This window comes from Scardinius erythrophthalmus (genome assembly GCF_964197995.2).
Source record: "Scardinius erythrophthalmus genome assembly, chromosome: 14".
Classification (NCBI taxonomy): Eukaryota; Metazoa; Chordata; class Actinopteri; order Cypriniformes; family Leuciscidae; genus Scardinius; species Scardinius erythrophthalmus.
Window position 1 is genome coordinate 7,707,384 of NC_138234.1, and position 17,042 is coordinate 7,724,425.

Consider the following 17,042-nt stretch of genomic DNA (forward strand, 5'->3'; position numbering starts at 1 on the left):
AATCTCGTTTTTTCGTGCGCGTGCACGTGGCCTATTTTACAAACCCTGAGGTAAACAAACGCTTCACTTTTAAATATCGGCTTCCCGGCCAGTGTACAATCATTATGCAATCATAACATACATTGATTCTCGTGGAAAAGTGAAATTTCTACATTATGACTCCTTTAATATATTAGCAGAGCACAATGTAATGGTTCCATATTTTATTTTTAAACTGTGGTGTTTTCATTTAAACTGTTACAATGCTAAAACTTTAACTCTGTGTTACTCAGCTTTTTTGTAAATTAATATGAAAGAAATGTTGAATGAAACACTATGATGTTTTTGCCAAACCATTTGAATTATTACAGTGGGGGGGGATTTATTTATTTATTATTTGAAAGAGATTGTGAATAAAACTACTGTATATTGTAATGGCCAAACTACTTATTAAAAGAAAATAATTGACATTGTTTCTGCTTCTGGGGTTTTAAAATTGCTCATTATTAAAATTGCTTTTATTTTATAAACTTGTTAGTTTTATGGAAACACTAAAAATAATAAACACTGGCTCTCAAATTTAACTTAATGGATATATACAGGGATGACAAAAACTAAATTAATCAAAAATGTGCTTTATTACTACATTTGTTACAAGTAACTTTATTCAAGTTAAAAATAAAATAATAATATCAATAGGATTTACGTAATATGCTGTAGAATTTAGCTTTTTTTTTTTTTTTGGTCACTGGCGGCCACCCCGTTTGGAGGCAGTGCCCCAGCATGGCCCCCCCACTGAAAATGCTCTAGACACGCCCCTGGCGACGATGTATAATGACATGTAACGGTGTAGTAGTGGTGTCCCATTTCTTAGGGGAATATTTTCACCCCTACGCCTTGACACTCTGTTTCAAGGGGGAAGGGCAAGGGGTAGGCGAAGGGCTAGGGGTAGGCGAAGGGGTATAAAATAGAATTGGGATTGGGCCTTAATGTGTAGAAGATAATGTTCACAGAATTAAATGTCACATTTGAAGTGAGTTGATCAGTCTTATTTTCCTCATTTCTTGTAATGCCTTTGAATAATATGGGGGGCATGAATTGCAATATATCGCAGAATCGAATCGCAATACTTGCTGTATCGCAATATGTTAAGAATCGCAATATTGAATCATGGCCCAACTATCCCAAATATCGCAATACTATCGAATCGTCACATTTTTGCCAATTCCCACCCCTATTTATTGGTATTTTACTTTTATTCCGTGGCTTACTAATTTACAACGTAACGACGTTGCATGCTCGTAGATTCTTTTGCACTTTATACAGTGAAGCAATACACAGCATGCGCTGCCGCATTTGCGCGCGTAATTGAAGAGTGCGCGCTACGAGCAAATATAACGGCTGACATGAAAGTCCATTTTTCTGAGGTGAAAGACTTAATTGCAGCTTGATTATTTACTGGAAAGACTTGATTATTTCAGCGTACACTTACGTCACTGCCTGGTAGTTCCTATTGTGCAGGGTTTTCTCAAGTCGTGATTCGCCTCTCATAACATAACATGCTCTAAATGCACGCATAGTGGATTTTCTTTTGTAAACGTGGCTTTGAACGATTACGTAATCGTGACATCCGTAATTGTGATTAGAAATTCGATTAATTATGCAGCCCTAACTTAAAGCGTTTACTCTTAAACACAAAAGGCATCACTTTAATAAAAAATTATATTTATTAACGAACGCAGCAAAACTGATAAAACAAATGTGGAACTTTTGAAATGAACACGGCAAAACTGATGAAATGAATGCAGCAAAAAATTGACCAATCAAAATTTTGGTCGAGCCAGAACGTATCGACCAAATAATCGACTGGGAGATTACAGCCCTAATTTAAAGCGAGCCGAAGCAAGCCGTATCGTACCGTGCAACGTTTTGGCACACTGCTATTTTACTTAGTTTTAGTCTATTTTGCGATTTAAACTTGTTGTCCGGCTGCATTGAGTCCATATAAGCAGATCCGGGCTTGTGGACACCGAATCCTGTTATTTAAACATGCCATCTGGCTCTTCTGCTTGTCTGAGTGAATGAACTCATGAGTCATCTGAGAAATGCACCAAAGCATGGTATCATTTACCTTTTCATCATATTTTTTACACAGTCCTCAAGGTCTGCACCCCCAATCCTGACTAACCGAGACACCTGAAAAGATTTAGAAATTTTTATTTTTTTCACCATCAGAAACACAGAAAAAAAAAAACAGTATTAGTATTGGCCTGGCATAGTTATACTGACCATCACATTCCTCTTTTCTTCAACGGCCAGTTGCCCTTCCAGATTTTTTAGCTCGTGCCTGCTGTTCATTTTCTCAAGGTGGAACTGAGACTCTGGGGGCTCACGGTTTTGGCCCACCTCTGACAGCTTTGCCCGAATATCAGAAAGAAGATAAAGGACCCGCCTTTGGAATTCTGAAAGTCAAATTGGAATGAAAAATATTTGTCTCATTTGCAAAAAATACCACTTTCAGTAAGAATATGAGGTGGTATACTTACTTCCATTATCTAATGGGAATAGCTCTCCACCCTCTCTGTGCTGGTTCCCCCTAGCTGGTCTTTGGGAGCACTCATAAGAAGAGCTGGAGCGCTGGTGTGGAGAGCTGTCCCGTGGGCGTGAAGAGCCGCGGCGTGGAGTGCGGGACCACTGGCGTGGGGTGCTGCGAGTCGGAGATTTGGACCGGTGGCGTGGAGTGCGGGACCGCTGGCGTGGGGTGCTGTGGTTTGGAGATTGAGACCGGTGGCGTGAAGTGGTGTGGTGTGCGGGACCGCTGGCGTGGGGTGCTGTGGTTTGGAGATTGAGACCGGTGGCGTGAAGTGGTGTGGTGTGGAGTGCGGGACCGCTGGCGTGGGGTGCTGTGGGTTGGAGATTGGGACCGGTGGCGTGAAGTGGTGTGGAGTGGAGTGCGGGACCGCTGGCGTGGGGTGCTGTGGGTTGGAGATTGGGACCGGTGGCGTGAAGTGGTGTGGCGTGGAGTGTGGGGCACCTGGCACGGACTGTGGGACCTCTCGCGTGAAGTGCTGTGGTGCGGAGTGTGGGACTGTTGGGGTACAGTGCTGTGGCTGGGAGTGTGGGACCACTGGCATAGAGAGCGAGAACTTTGGAGCAGAGAGTCATGGAGTGGACTCCTGGACCTGGATTTATAATCATTTTCTTCTGATCCTAATGCCTGGCTAGACATTTCTCAAATCCTTGGTGGTTTTGGAAAGGACAGACCTGAGGGATGAAAGACAACCAAATGTAACAATAAGATGAAGGATTGGCATATATACACTGTTTTGGATCTGGAGATATATATACAGTATAGGTATTAGGGCTGGGCGATGTGACAATGTTATCGTGTATCGCAGTATCGCAGATGTCTTGCAAATATACCGATGCCGATTAAAACAAACATATACCAGACAATAATTAATAATAATGTAAAATATGCCTTATTAATGTTTATCATGCGATGTAGGCTTTAGTGTGAATGTTATGTTGTTCATATGCCCAGGCAGTCAGTAACAGTGGCAGAATTCAGGAAACACTGTTTTGTTGAATATGTGCTGCTGTTTTCTGCCGGTTGCCACAGAGATAGACCAAGAGAAAGACGAGCTGCATCGGCAAAGCAAAATCTTATGCTCGCGGGGCTGTACCGGTGTTCAAGTTGTCCTACCCTGTCAGATTTTCCTACCGCAGGGCAACATTTATTATAATCTGAAATGAAACACTTGAACAATGTTTTGTTGTGTGGCAACCATGGTATAAGAGGAATAATTGACTCCTGTCCGTTCAATTATACTTAAAATGCTCACTCGAAAACGTTAGCGTTAACGTTAATCCTGTCAGATCGTCCATTGACTGAGCGCGTGTACGGTCATCTGGTTCCGTCCGTTAAAATTAATTTTTGCAAATAACAATCGCGGTCCTGGACAGTGAGTGACCTTGCACATTAAGACAAAATCGGATTTTCTCCAGTCATTGTTAAAAAACAAGCTAACAAAACTTGCAAACTAGCGTTAGTGAAGCAGCCAGAGGGATCTTTCTGCCTCCAGCTAAGCCCCGCCCACACAAATACGTCACCATGTTTACCAACTGTAAAAGGGTCTATACCATGGGCTGTTTAAATACTCGATTCTGATTGGCTGGAAGGTGTGCAGTAAAACCGTTTAATGCACAGGTAGTTCCAGTCAGTTTGATTACAGTTAAAAATTGATCCGCTATTATAAACATTGGTAACCATAGTAACAGTGTTACGCTTGCAAGCAGAGTGAGACACATAAGAAAACGTTTATTTAGGTAGGCTAAATGGATGATTTTTTGCATATCGTTTAATTTGTATGGTGACAATTTTGAGAAATGGGCCCAGGCACAAGACGAAATAGAAGACTTGGAGAAGACGTTGAATGACAAAAAGCGGCACAAAGAATTAACAATAAATAAATGACATGTTCTTTAGTTCAAATAAAGATTGCCTTGTCACTGTCAGTGTTGCCTGTCATTCAGAAATGATTTTAATAAATCCATTAAAGAATCATTAAGTTAGCTATATGCTTAAGCAGTGAGGGGACTGTAGCTGCTAGACTTTAAAGAAGAGACGCACACAGGTAACTCGCGCACACATCTCTCTCTCTCTCTCTTCAGTTCTGTCTCTCTCTTTTAATAATGAATTTAAATAAATGTGATAATTCATTCAAATAAAAGCAATCCGATGGCTCTACTTTATTTAAAGCGGACGGAGTGCTAGAACTAATGAGCTGTAACTTAAGAAAATAATGGCTGGAAGAAGTGCACCAGCTTCCAGCGAGTCTACATTGACTTGCATTGTAGTTTCCTTTTCTACAATGGAGGTCAATGTAGACTCGCTGTCACCGGAAGCTGCTGATTTGAGTTTGTAACTTTTGAAATATGAATATTTTTGTTCCAAAAACCCACCGATCTGCTTCATCCTGCTTTCATCCTCATCCTCATCTGTGTAAGAGGAGAAACAACAGTATAATTACCATACATAGTATCACAACATATATTATGCTCCAGCACCAGAAACTAGGGCCCTGTCAAAATGAGCAAGTATTCTGTACCTAAAATAAACCCTGGGTATATTTTTTTCTTTGATACCCTCTTGACAGGACCACATTCTTCCTCACTGAGCTCTGCAGTACTTGTTTGGTCGAATGCTTCACACACTTCCGGATTATCTGAAGTAAATAGAAAACAAACAAGCTTTTAATACCTTCATTGATTTGATTAGTAGAAAAAACAATTTCGCTTTTAAAAAATGGATGTTAACTCACTTGACTTGAATTTGATTTTCAGCAGTGGAAACATTTTCCAGCTACCGTATTTTCCGGACTATAAGTCGCTCCGGAGTATAAGTCGCATCAGTCAAAAAATGCGTCATGAAGAGGAAAAAAACATATATAAGTCGCACTGGAGTATAAGTCGCATTTATTTAGAAATTTATTTCACAAAATTGAAGACCAAGAACAGACATTTAATCTGGAAAGGCAAGTTATTTAACTACACAGTAGCACACAGAACAACAGGTTGAGTAGGTGTCCGGTATGTTAATGCAACACATTAACAGTTATTCAGTTAAGTTACACAATAGCATAAAGAACATATACCTGGGAGGCGGAATAGGCTAAATTAACATAAGCCATGGAGTCCAACAAGCAAGTTACCAGTAAACAAGTTCACCAAGCTCCCGCGATCTCATTCCACATCACTGAATCCATTGAATTTTCTTCATATGGTGTCGCTTCTGAACAACTCCGCCAACTAGAGCGCCCTCTCGCGGCTGTAGACGGTAATGTTTTCTCTTGGTTCATCTCAGTCTGAATTAATTTTGATATATAAGTCGCACCTGAATATAAGTCGCAGGACCAGCCAAACTATGAAAAAAAGTGCGACTTATAGTCCGGAAAATACGGTACTTGTTGGCGTTCGCATCTCTTTAGCTGCTTTAGTTACATTAGACCCTGGTGGCCAGTGTACCATGTTGTCCTTCACCCAAACCTCTGGGATGACTCCCTCCTCCTCTCCATTTGGCTCTTTCCAAACCGCCCTGACCCACATCATGTACCTATACAAAAATCAAAACAAATCAGTAGTAAATGAGACAGTAGTATATTACATTGCATTATCCTATACATTTATACATAGGTATGTGCAATCCCCTGAGATCGAACCCACAACCTTTCGTTGTTAATGCAATGCTCTTACCACTAAGCTACAGGAAAGCTATATTATTGCAGTTGTAACAACTGGTCAGCTTAATCATTCTCTGAAGATGCTGCATGCAATCTATATAAGGGCAGCATTTTCCCCTACATTCTCAGAACAAGCATCATATACAACCTCCACAACCTCACAAAGATAATGGAAGAGCAGTTAAAAACATTAGTTGATACCAGTGATATACTTACAGTTCAGTTACGTTCTATTTCATGCAACATGGGGAACAAAATGAATCCTGTGTCAGCTTCACCAGGGTTGGCTGGCAGACAGACAACTTTACGAATCAACTGCTGTTTGCTGATCAGTCGACGTGTAGTTCTACTGATATCTCTAACACGGACGATGTTGAGCAGTTTAGAATCACAAGGATCAGTGAAGAAACTCTCTGTGTTGCATTGGCGTAGCACATCGCAAACCAAGGTGCCGTCTTCATGCATTTCCTTCACAAAGACATAGTCCTTGTTCTGAAGGATGAAACAACAATCTCTTGGCCTTGTGGATATGCGAGTAAAGCTCTCTTTGGTAAAAGGCTTAGATTTTGTAGAATTTTCTAGTTCTGCTAGACGCTTGGCAACTTGGGCTATAGGATTGCGAGATTGTCTGACCATTTTCTTTAGAGTCTGCAGGTAGTTCTCAAATGGAAAGCATGAAATCCCATTCAGTGAACAGTTGAAGTGTTCCACATCATCTGGTAAGTGAATTAGTGAATGAACATTGTATACAGCGAAGGTGTTTCCATATATAACCTCACACTTCTTCACAAAGTACATGAGTAGCTCTCGGGCATAGTCTAAGTGTTCCTTACGGTCTGCATCATCCGAATTCAAAAGGACTGACACCGCAACCATCAAGGAAAGAAAGTGTTTGTATACAGCAGGTGAAACCACTTTTCTTAGAACCACTGGTCCAGTATAAAGGAGAAACTGTCTAAGTTCCGTAGCCTTCCATCTGTCCAATTCCAGTAAAGTCCTAGGTTGCCGTGCAAACTCACTAGGTAGTTCTCCATTCAATGCCTTTAGTTTATCTGAAATGTCACTCCTTTGCTGAAATGACAGTCTGCATGTGTGGGGTCCTCTCTGCATGTAGTGCAGCATTCTCCTAACTACACCCAAACACACCAAGTGCATGTAGTCCAATGCAAATGGCCGAACACATGGAATTCCAGCTAGTGTCAGTGGGGATTTCCCAATTTGATGGTCTTTGTAGGCAAGTCTACCGAAATCTGCTTCAGACCTTGCAACAACACCAGGCGCTGTAGCACCAAGAACAACTCGTCCCACATAGGTGCCTTTAACTGTGCAGCGCTCACATGCGAAGTAGCTATTGTGATTCTTTATGCATTTCAGGAATGATCGAGCTGGTGCATCACAAACAAAGGCTTTTACAGACACTTGCAGTGCTTTCTCTCCATGGACTATGCCATCTTGCATAAGTTGCTGCAACTCCTGTAGAAAATCAGAGAGGTAATCTTTAACTGGGCTCGGTTTTGCTTTTCCACAGTAGAGTGCCACAATGAAGGGTGCAAAATCATGGAAACTGCACAGGATTGGCCACATTTGCAGACTTGATGATTTAAATAATGGAATGCCATCAATGTTAAAGCACAGATCTATTCGGTCTTCATGGAAAACAGGATTCTGGGATAAAACCTTCAGTACTCCTGATGCAATACCAAAGTAGGCATATTGTCCACCACACAGATCAACTACTTCCACTCTTTTAGGGGTTTTCAGCAGGGTTCTGGCATCCTTGGGGAGGCGATGTCCTTGGCGCCTTAGAATATCAAGTAGTTCATTTAGTCCAGATCGCTTGCATTTGTTGGTAGCTGCCCATGCTGCAATTTCCTCTCCCAGATCAGGAGCAGTTTCCTCTGCAGAATCATCACACAAATTGTCAGCAACCTCAGAGTCAGTGTCAGAAGACAGCACTAACGCATCAGAGTCATAATCTGAAATGTTGCCATCGGCTGAAGGTGGCAAAGAGTCAGTTTCATCCTCACTGAACCGAGCCCTCAGTAACCCATCTGCATCACTGCTATTTGAATCATCATCTGCAAGAGACAGCACTTCAGCATGACGTTTCCTCCAGTTTCTGTGGTATGCCATTATTTAGCGTCACAAGTAGCTGCAAAATAAGAGGAATCCATATAGATCTCTAAAACATTTACATATATTTACAAAGATGTTGTGTAATAGTGACAATGCATGGGCCTTTGTTATATTTTTAAACATTAAAACAAATTATCATGCATTTCAGCAGTAAGGAATACCATCATTAATTAACAGACAAATAATAAATAAAATCTATACTGAACTTTTTGCTTCAACCTCAGTCAAAACCAGATACTTCCTTGTTAGTATTTTAATACGTTAGTTGTATTATCCATCTATAGACACTTAGGCCTAAACGATAAATTAAATTTAGCATATAGAGGTGCTAAAATAAATATTTTTACGATGCATTGCAATGCAGACATGGACACTTCACCAGTAACAGACCATAATCGATTATAGCCTACTGCTGGTTTTCTTATGGCATTCATCGAATATATTGCTGTTGTTTTTTGGTGTTTACAAAAAAATAATTTACATTAAAAAAAAATCTGAACGCACTGCCTATGTAGCTCTGCCCTGTCTCTGTAAGTCAAGAGCGGGACTCATGCATTACTTTGTATGTATTATTATATTATCAAATATCAATATGTAATTAGTCACATAAAATAATATAAGATCTGTGGCAGCGCATTGTGAAATCGAATCGAATACATGAGAATCGTAATAGTATTTATGTGTTTGGTGAGGGGAAAGATGTGGAACTCGGTCCATTGTTACACCAAACAGCACATAGGCTATAGGCTGATAACATTGGATCTGTGTTTTATGTGTTTTTATTTTGGCGATAGCTGTCTGTGAGCTTGTTGCGTTTTATGGGATAACAGTAGACATTACCTAATGAGGCGGAGGTGGTGTCATCCTGATCTTGACTTGTACACACACGTAGGCCAACCGTACCTTTAAGTGGCTTAACCAATTATTATTTCTAATAAAATTAGATGAAAATGACAATTATTAAGTTATATATGGGATCAAATTCCCGCCAAATATATAGCGGTCACGTATAAAAAAATAATAAGCGTGAATCAAAAATTTAAAAACACATGTAAAAATATATTGCACAAACTGAAAAAAAGAATGCAAAATGATAAGAATAGCAAACAACGTGGTCACGGATCAAAATATAATAAGCGTGAATAAAGAAATAACAAGCATGAATAAAAACTTTAAACACATTAAAAGTTATTTTGCACAAAACTTAAACTTATGGTCATGCTTTGTTAAAAAGTATGGTTTTATTACTGTGTACTTTGTGCTTTCTTGCATTTTCTGCTCATATTTTACTCTTTTGTACGCTTGTGATGTTTTTCTCTTCGCTCTTCTTTCTATGTTCTGCGCTTGCTCTTCCAAATGTTGCAGTTCGAGTTTCATGTAAATTAGGGCGGGCTTAAGCGTCACCATTGGTCCACTAGTTCTAGATTGACAGATACTCCTCTAGCCAATCAATCGAAGAGGGGAGTTGACGTCACACTAATGCGACTCGTGGTACAAGCTGTTTATGTTTGTACAATTTCTTCAATCCCATTATAATATACTAAAATGTTATTTTCTAATACTTTTATATACTGTTCAATTTCTTATTTGTGCTTTGATATGTGCATTTATTAAATTAATTATTTTCGCTTGGCATACCAGCGTGATTACGTCACCGCACACTTCAGTGGGTGGTGCGCGCCCGTGAAGCACTTCATTCTGAGTAAATATAACAACAAAGAAGCACTGCTGCACTCTCTTTTGTTTCATTTTTCTTTAATCATTATACTCTTTTTCAGGAGTGCTACACTTACAAGGGAAGACGGCAGTTCAATTTAACTTTACAAAAGACTTTCAAGCAGTAAAGCTATATCTGAACTCTGGACATAAATAATTAAATTCATTTTTTTTTTAGATACATGAGAATGTTAATGTGCACACAGGTAATTGGTGTTAAACAATATTACTTGGCTCATGATGCCAATATGTTAAGGCTGCTGTTAGCGAAACATCCTGCAATTATGAAACACTACAATTCGTCGCAAAAACTAAGTTAAAAACGGCCATTGTCTGAAGACTTTAGGACTTTGACCTTTCGCCGCTACGTATTGCCTACCTTTTTTTTATTAACCTCGCCAAATTTGACAAGATTATTGAAAATGATTGTGTTACAGAGAAGATATAGAGAAACCAGTTGAATTTAATACAGTGGTTTATTACAAACTTACTGTGTTTAATTACATAGCTACATAATTGCATATTACTTTAGAATTAATGTTTTAAATATAGCTTAAAATTTGAATACAGTAACATCTCCATCTGCGATAGGTAACGCTGTTTCTAGAGTGTCGCTGTCCTGCAGAGTTTAGCGTCAACTCCGATTAAAAACCTCACCTGTCTTAAATATCCTAAAGACGATGATTAGCTGGTTCAGGTGTGTTTGATTAGGGTTGAAGGAGCTAAACTCTGCACCCAGGAGTCAGGACCGACATTACACATCCTTGTTATTGATTAAATATGATTTTAAATATGAAAGTAAAACGGCCAGTAGGTGGTGGTGGCTGCTTGGAGAAGATCGACGTTCGCGGTGCCAGGTCCAGTGCATTAGAGGTGAATGATGGATCATCAGACAGGCATAACTGTAACAGGTCGTTGTTAGGATGACGAATTTAACTATACCATATTGCCAGGTATACGTATACCGGCAACAGTTTGAGTTGCAGGCACACATGCAGTTTAAAGGTGTCCTGTTGATGGTCGTCTTCCCCTGTATAACAAGTAAGCATCAGTAGCCACGAGTCGCATTGGTGTGACGTCAACTCCCCTCTTCGATTGATTGGCTAGAGGAGTATCTGTCAATCTAGAACTAGTGGACCAATGGTGACGCTTAAGCCCGCCCTAATTTACATGAAACTCGAACTGCAACATTTGGAAGAGCAAGCGCAGAACATAGAAAGAAGAGCGAAGAGAAAAACATCACAAGCGTACAAAAGAGTAAAATATGAGCAGAAAATGCAAGAAAGCACAAAGTACACAGTAATAAAACCATACTTTTTAACAAAGCATGACCATAAGTTTAAGTTTTGTGCAAAATAACTTTTAATGTGTTTAAAGTTTTTATTCATGCTTGTTATTTCTTTATTCACGCTTATTATATTTTGATCCGTGACCACGTTGTTTGCTATTCTGATCATTTTGCATTCTTTTTTTCAGTTTGTGCAATATATTTTTACGTGTTTTTAAATTTTTGATTTACGCTTATTATTTTTTTATACGCGACCGCTATATATTTGGCGGGAATTTGATCCCATAGTTATAAGTTATATAAAACATTGCTTATTCAACCAAACAGGATTTTTTTTTTTTTTTTTTTAAATAAAGCTTTTTATCATCTTCAACTAACTTTTCAGCCCACAATGGCCAACTGAATTAACCAGTCTTACTAAATGATCAAAGCTCATTCACATCTTGCATTCTCTGTAATTCATTTTAAATGATTCTCTCTCTTATATTCCCTATAGGGATCTCCCAGTCACGTGACCCCTAGCCGCGTGTCAGCCATTTTGACGGAATACTTCAGCGCACCTACATACATGTAAATGCGGATTATCACGTTTTATGGCTGCGAATTGATTAAAATAATGAATAATGGTAACTGCATTAATTATCTTGAGCCTGCTGAAATGTTCCTATAAATATATTTTCTTTCCAACTGTGCAATCTGAATAAAAAATAGGCTAAATATATTTATCCACTAAGCTGCAGCAGTCCTATATATGCTCGTCTTCCCATTAACAGTTTTTTTTTTCTCTTTCTGACATTTCATACCTGTTGGGTTTACATTTTTTAATTAAATTGACAATAAAAAAAAGATTGCTTGTGTGTGCTGGTGTTTATTCCAGTCTTTTAAAATAGTTGAATGAAAGAATGCTCGCGAGGTGCCTGTAACGATGTTAAATAGGCTAACGTTAGGCTATTTAATGTAGGCTACTCAGGGTAGAGGAGAACGACAGTCAACTTTGAATATTATAGCATTTTGGCCATAAACATGTGAATAGTGAAAAGATTGAGAATTAAAAATGACACAGAACGATTAAAATGTAATATTTAAATATTTAATCCAAATAAATAAATGTTCGTGGTTCGCACTTATGTTATTCATTTGTTCTCACACACTTCAGCGTCGCGGTCACTGGTTTAGACGAACACTGACCACTATCTAGCGCAGCGGCCGTCAGCTAGGCAACTCTTCACGTCATGTCATCACAAAAAGAAATATACAAGAGTAAGATAAAGGAATTAGGAATCATAGATCCTTATGAAGCACCACAAGTTCTTTTTACAGGCATTAAATGTGTAGAAAAACTTACTGACATTGAGTTCGGTGACATTTACAGCTACCTTATTCACTTGCCATCACGCTACACCGGAGCTTCATTAAAAGCTTACAAAAGCTTAGCAGGCTATCGGTATCACGAGTCCGGATGGGTCAGCAACTCTTTGATTTGGACGCCAGCGTCCAGAATAGGTGAATATTTCGCGATACCGTCAAAATGGCTGCTCCAAATGCCGTATAGTGACTGAAAAGTTCAATAGCTTAAATGAAGCGGTTCAAATGAGTCATTCGTGTTGCAAGTAGTGATGTTACGTCTGACACCAACGCTCCGAAGCTTGCTTCAAACTCGAACGGTCCTTGCAATGAACCACTGCTTCGGAGCTTGTATCATTACGTCACTAGTCACGTGAAAATGACGTCTGAAGCAAACACACTGCTTCACTCCTGTAGTGAACCACATGGCTGCTTTGACAGCCCAATCCAGTGTTGGCAGGTTTGAAACCTGGCGGCTGTATTTCTTATAAAAGTGAAGGTAAAAAAAAAAAACTATAGAAACCATTACAGAAATTCTATTGGATTTAATGTTTTTCATGGGAATTTATTGGTTGTAATGGGAATTGTAGTCTCTGTGGGTCTCTATGTGTTGGGTTGTATTGGTGGGGGCATTAAATCCTAATGGAATATGTCCCGAACACACTACAAAAAAGAATTATGTAGTGGTTTAAATGGTAAAAAGCCAATGGTTACTATTTTAATATAAACCATTAGAATTTCTGTGATGGTTTCAAACTTTTTGATCTTCTGTCCTTGTCTAAAGAAATAATTACACAGACACATCCTGCTTAATCTTTTATTATCAAGGTGAACACATGAAATTCATTAGTATCTGTAAAATTCACCTACATAAATGAGTTTCACAGCAAACACTGTTTCAGCTTTGATCACCTCGGTAAACACGTAATAAACGGGGCGTTATGGTTGTCAGCTTTGTTGTATTACATTTACTTCATCAGGAGATGGTGCTGCAATTTCTATCTGAATGAAGCTTCGAGTAATGAACCATTTTCGACACAATTGTATCAGAAAGCAATAATGCTTCGAAACGCTTCATTTGGCCATCACTAGTTGCAAGTCGTCGTTCTGAACGCAATGTTACCGGCGAACTCGTTGTGTACAGTATACGACGATTCAACGATCCAACTACTGCACTGATAAAGACATAACAATGATGTACGTCATGTTAATTTCGCATAGTGGACACAATTTTGAATTATAATTGGTTTGTTGCGTTTTGTCGAATCGCATCGGGAAAGAGATTCAAACGTTAGGGCATTTCGTGACATTTCAAAATAGACATTTAAAAAAAAACAATAGTTACCTGCTTAATGGATCTAACTCTGTTAAATTACCTCAGAATCCTTCACAGTAACGTACATTAAAGGGATAGTTCACTTTGAAATTAAATTTTGGTATGTTTTAGCTTACCTGAAGGGCATCCAAGATGTAGGTGTCTTTTTTTCTGCAGTAGTTTCAATTTTGATATTTTTAGGTCAAACCGTTCTTGTCTGACAGTCATATAATGCAGGTCGATGGTCCCTGTCTCAAAACACAAGCACAGAGTCCAAATTAAAACAATTCCCCATCGTCCAAATTAAACAATTCCCCATCGTAAGTACACACTGATGGCCTAAGACACGAAACGAGCGGTTTGTGTGAGAAACCGAACAGTATTTATATCGTTTTTACCTCTTATAACACAACCACGTCGAAGTGATCTGAAGTCGCGGGCGCTTCCTGCTGTGTGACGTGTGCGCAGACTGGTGCATAGATGTAATACTAGATTTCGCCTTGGCTACGGCAGTTCATTGGAACGAATGTCTTTAATGCGACATCTAGTGTATATACACTATGCACCAGTCTGCGCACACGTCACACAGCAGGAAGCGCCCGCGACTTCAGATCACTTCGACGTGGTTGTGTTATAAGAGGTAAAAACGATATAAATACTGTTCGGTTTCTCACACAAACCGCTCGTTTCGTGTCTTAGGCCATCAGTGTGTACTTACGATGGGGAATTGTTTAATTTGGACGATGGGGAATTGTTTTAATTTGGACTCTGTGCTTGTGTTTTGAGACAGGGACCATCGACCTGCATTATATGACTGACAGACAAGAACGGTTTGACCTAAAAATATCAAAATTGAAACTACTGCGGAAAAAAAGACACCTACATCTTGGATGCCCTTCAGGTAAGCTAAAACATAACAAAATTTAATTTCAAAGTGAACTATCCCTTTAACTGGCGGGAAATTTCAATTCACCAAAAAGAACAAAATACTCATTGCAACGTCAAATATTTAATCAAAACACAATCTTCTAAGTTTTCAAAGTTACCCAATTATGTTTTATTTAATGAGATGTTTATTACTCACCTGATAAAAGCGCCAACCTCATCGAGCTGCTTCGACTTCACGACTTCAGCGCGCACTGCCACTAGCCTCTGTGTTGTACGCAAGACGTGATGACGTGCATTTCAACGGTCATCAACGTCGTAAATCCTCCAAATATTTTTTTCTTTTCTTTTTTTTTTCGTGTATACATGTATAACATGTCATACTAGGTTTGCATCAAATTGCACACAAAAATAAATTAATTAATTGTAGTCCATTCTTCAGCTGCAGAAAAACCCGAGAATGTGAAAAAGGCGCCATCAACAGGTGGTATTAGGAATAGAGAAGATGAATGGGCATTGTAGGCCCTACATTTTTCATAATAAAAAGAAAATAGAATTTGTGAAAAATAAATATGATTTTTTTTAAGAACCTTGCATCTATCAGTTAAAGACAAGAAAATCGAAATAATTGTAAAATGTTCACTATGAAAACATTAATGAAAAATGTAAATTTTCCATAAATTAACATGTAGTTGTAACTTGTAATATGTATATACTTGGTATTACAATTTCATTATCAATTATGGCAAATGTATTTTAATTTTAAAGTATATAAAAAATAAGGATATACACGTCACATACTTTATGTGGGGTTACAGCAAAAATGCTGCATATTTATTTTATTTTTACTTTACTTTACTTTTTTTTTTTTTTTTTTTTTTTTTTTTACTGATTTTAAGCAAATCAGTATATTTTTTGTAGAATATAATACTATTCACCTCTTCATTATCAGTAATTTACATAGGCCTACATGTTTATTTATAAATAGTTTTTTGTTTTTGTTTATATGTTTTTAACCACAGAAGTTACAAAAGTCCACTTTCATGCAGAAATCAAAGAACATATGATTCAAAACATGTGCCGAATGCAGTGGCGGATTTAGCAAATTGGGGGCCCAAGGCGAAGGTATATATGGGGCCCCCCATTCGATCTTTAAAATAGAACGAAAAAAATATTGTACCGACTGAATGGTAGGTAAAGAATAGGCAGGTAAAGCTAATCTACGGGGAAGTAAAGGTTGGAGAGGTGAAAAAAAACCTTCCCCTTTAAACCCTGCATACACTTATTTATACCAAAATGAAGATGGAAAGCAGAGAACACACAGACAGTAGCACTACACAAACTAATAGTTACGATGGAACCCAACAGAGAATAAGGTTTCAGATATCACCTGAAAAATCTTGCATCACAATAAGTTTTGTGATTGTCAAAACATTTTAGTAACTAAACAGAAACATGTTACAATGTTCACATGGTACAATTTCTGCTAAGCTAAATTTTTTTATTATTATTGCTTGACACAAATTTCACGATTTCAATTCAATTCTTGTGATTTGATTCAATATTGACTCATTTGGATAAATATTAGGTACACAAGATAGGCGTTAATTTCTCTCAAGAAAAAAAAACTCACATAATGCTGTAAACATACAGAGAGCCCTATCAGCTGGTAGTATTATTATTTAAGGTTAAAAATATCTCAAATTAAACATATCATTAAAGTTTTTATTGTAATAAAAATGCATTATAAGTAAAAATATATTAAATATGTATAGTACACATATTTAGCAAAATACTCTATATAGCTCTTTTTTTCTAGCCAACAAACCTGCTATAGCCTATATTATGGTCATTAATTGGCTTTCCTGAGGTAAATGTTATGTGACAATTGTTCTCCAGCTGTTTTATTGACCCCTTTCCGCTGTTGAAAAACACTGATTGATCAATATTATGTATGAGGAATTTCGCTAAGTTGAACTGTATCTTTCAACATTGTTCATTCGTTTTTATTTACTATTAGCTAGTTGAGATGATCGGGTCACGTCACATTTACAAGCGCCAAAACAGTATTTATAGTAACTTAAGTGAGTGAGAGGGGGTAAGAGGGACGAACTGGGGAGAAGTGCACTGCATTTGG

At 38.3% G+C, this 17,042-nt stretch overlaps 1 protein-coding gene across 3 annotated transcripts in view; it reads right to left on the reverse strand.

The window, feature by feature from the left end:
- Window positions 1–12,907, reverse strand: part of LOC308702298 (uncharacterized protein) — a 52,307-nt gene extending 39,400 nt beyond the window's left edge. Inside the window, exons 1-7 of one of the 3 annotated variants that reach the window (XM_081385009.1) lie at window positions 5,694–5,985; window positions 5,304–5,361; window positions 5,091–5,207; window positions 4,945–4,980; window positions 2,526–3,243; window positions 2,269–2,441; window positions 2,111–2,175 (exon numbers count right to left, since the gene is read on the reverse strand). In XM_081385009.1, coding sequence (XP_081241135.1) covers window positions 2,111–2,175; window positions 2,269–2,441; window positions 2,526–3,177 — 890 coding nt within the window. In that variant the 5' untranslated portion in view covers window positions 3,178–3,243; window positions 4,945–4,980; window positions 5,091–5,207; window positions 5,304–5,361; window positions 5,694–5,985. Of the gene's footprint in view, window positions 1–2,110; window positions 2,176–2,268; window positions 2,442–2,525; window positions 3,244–4,944; window positions 4,981–5,090; window positions 5,208–5,303; window positions 6,095–6,437; window positions 8,374–12,706 lie in introns of those variants that run through there. The other 2 variants (XM_081385008.1, XR_014031571.1) reach the window with 2 other exon arrangements.
- Window positions 12,908–17,042: the final 4,135 nt, after the last annotated feature.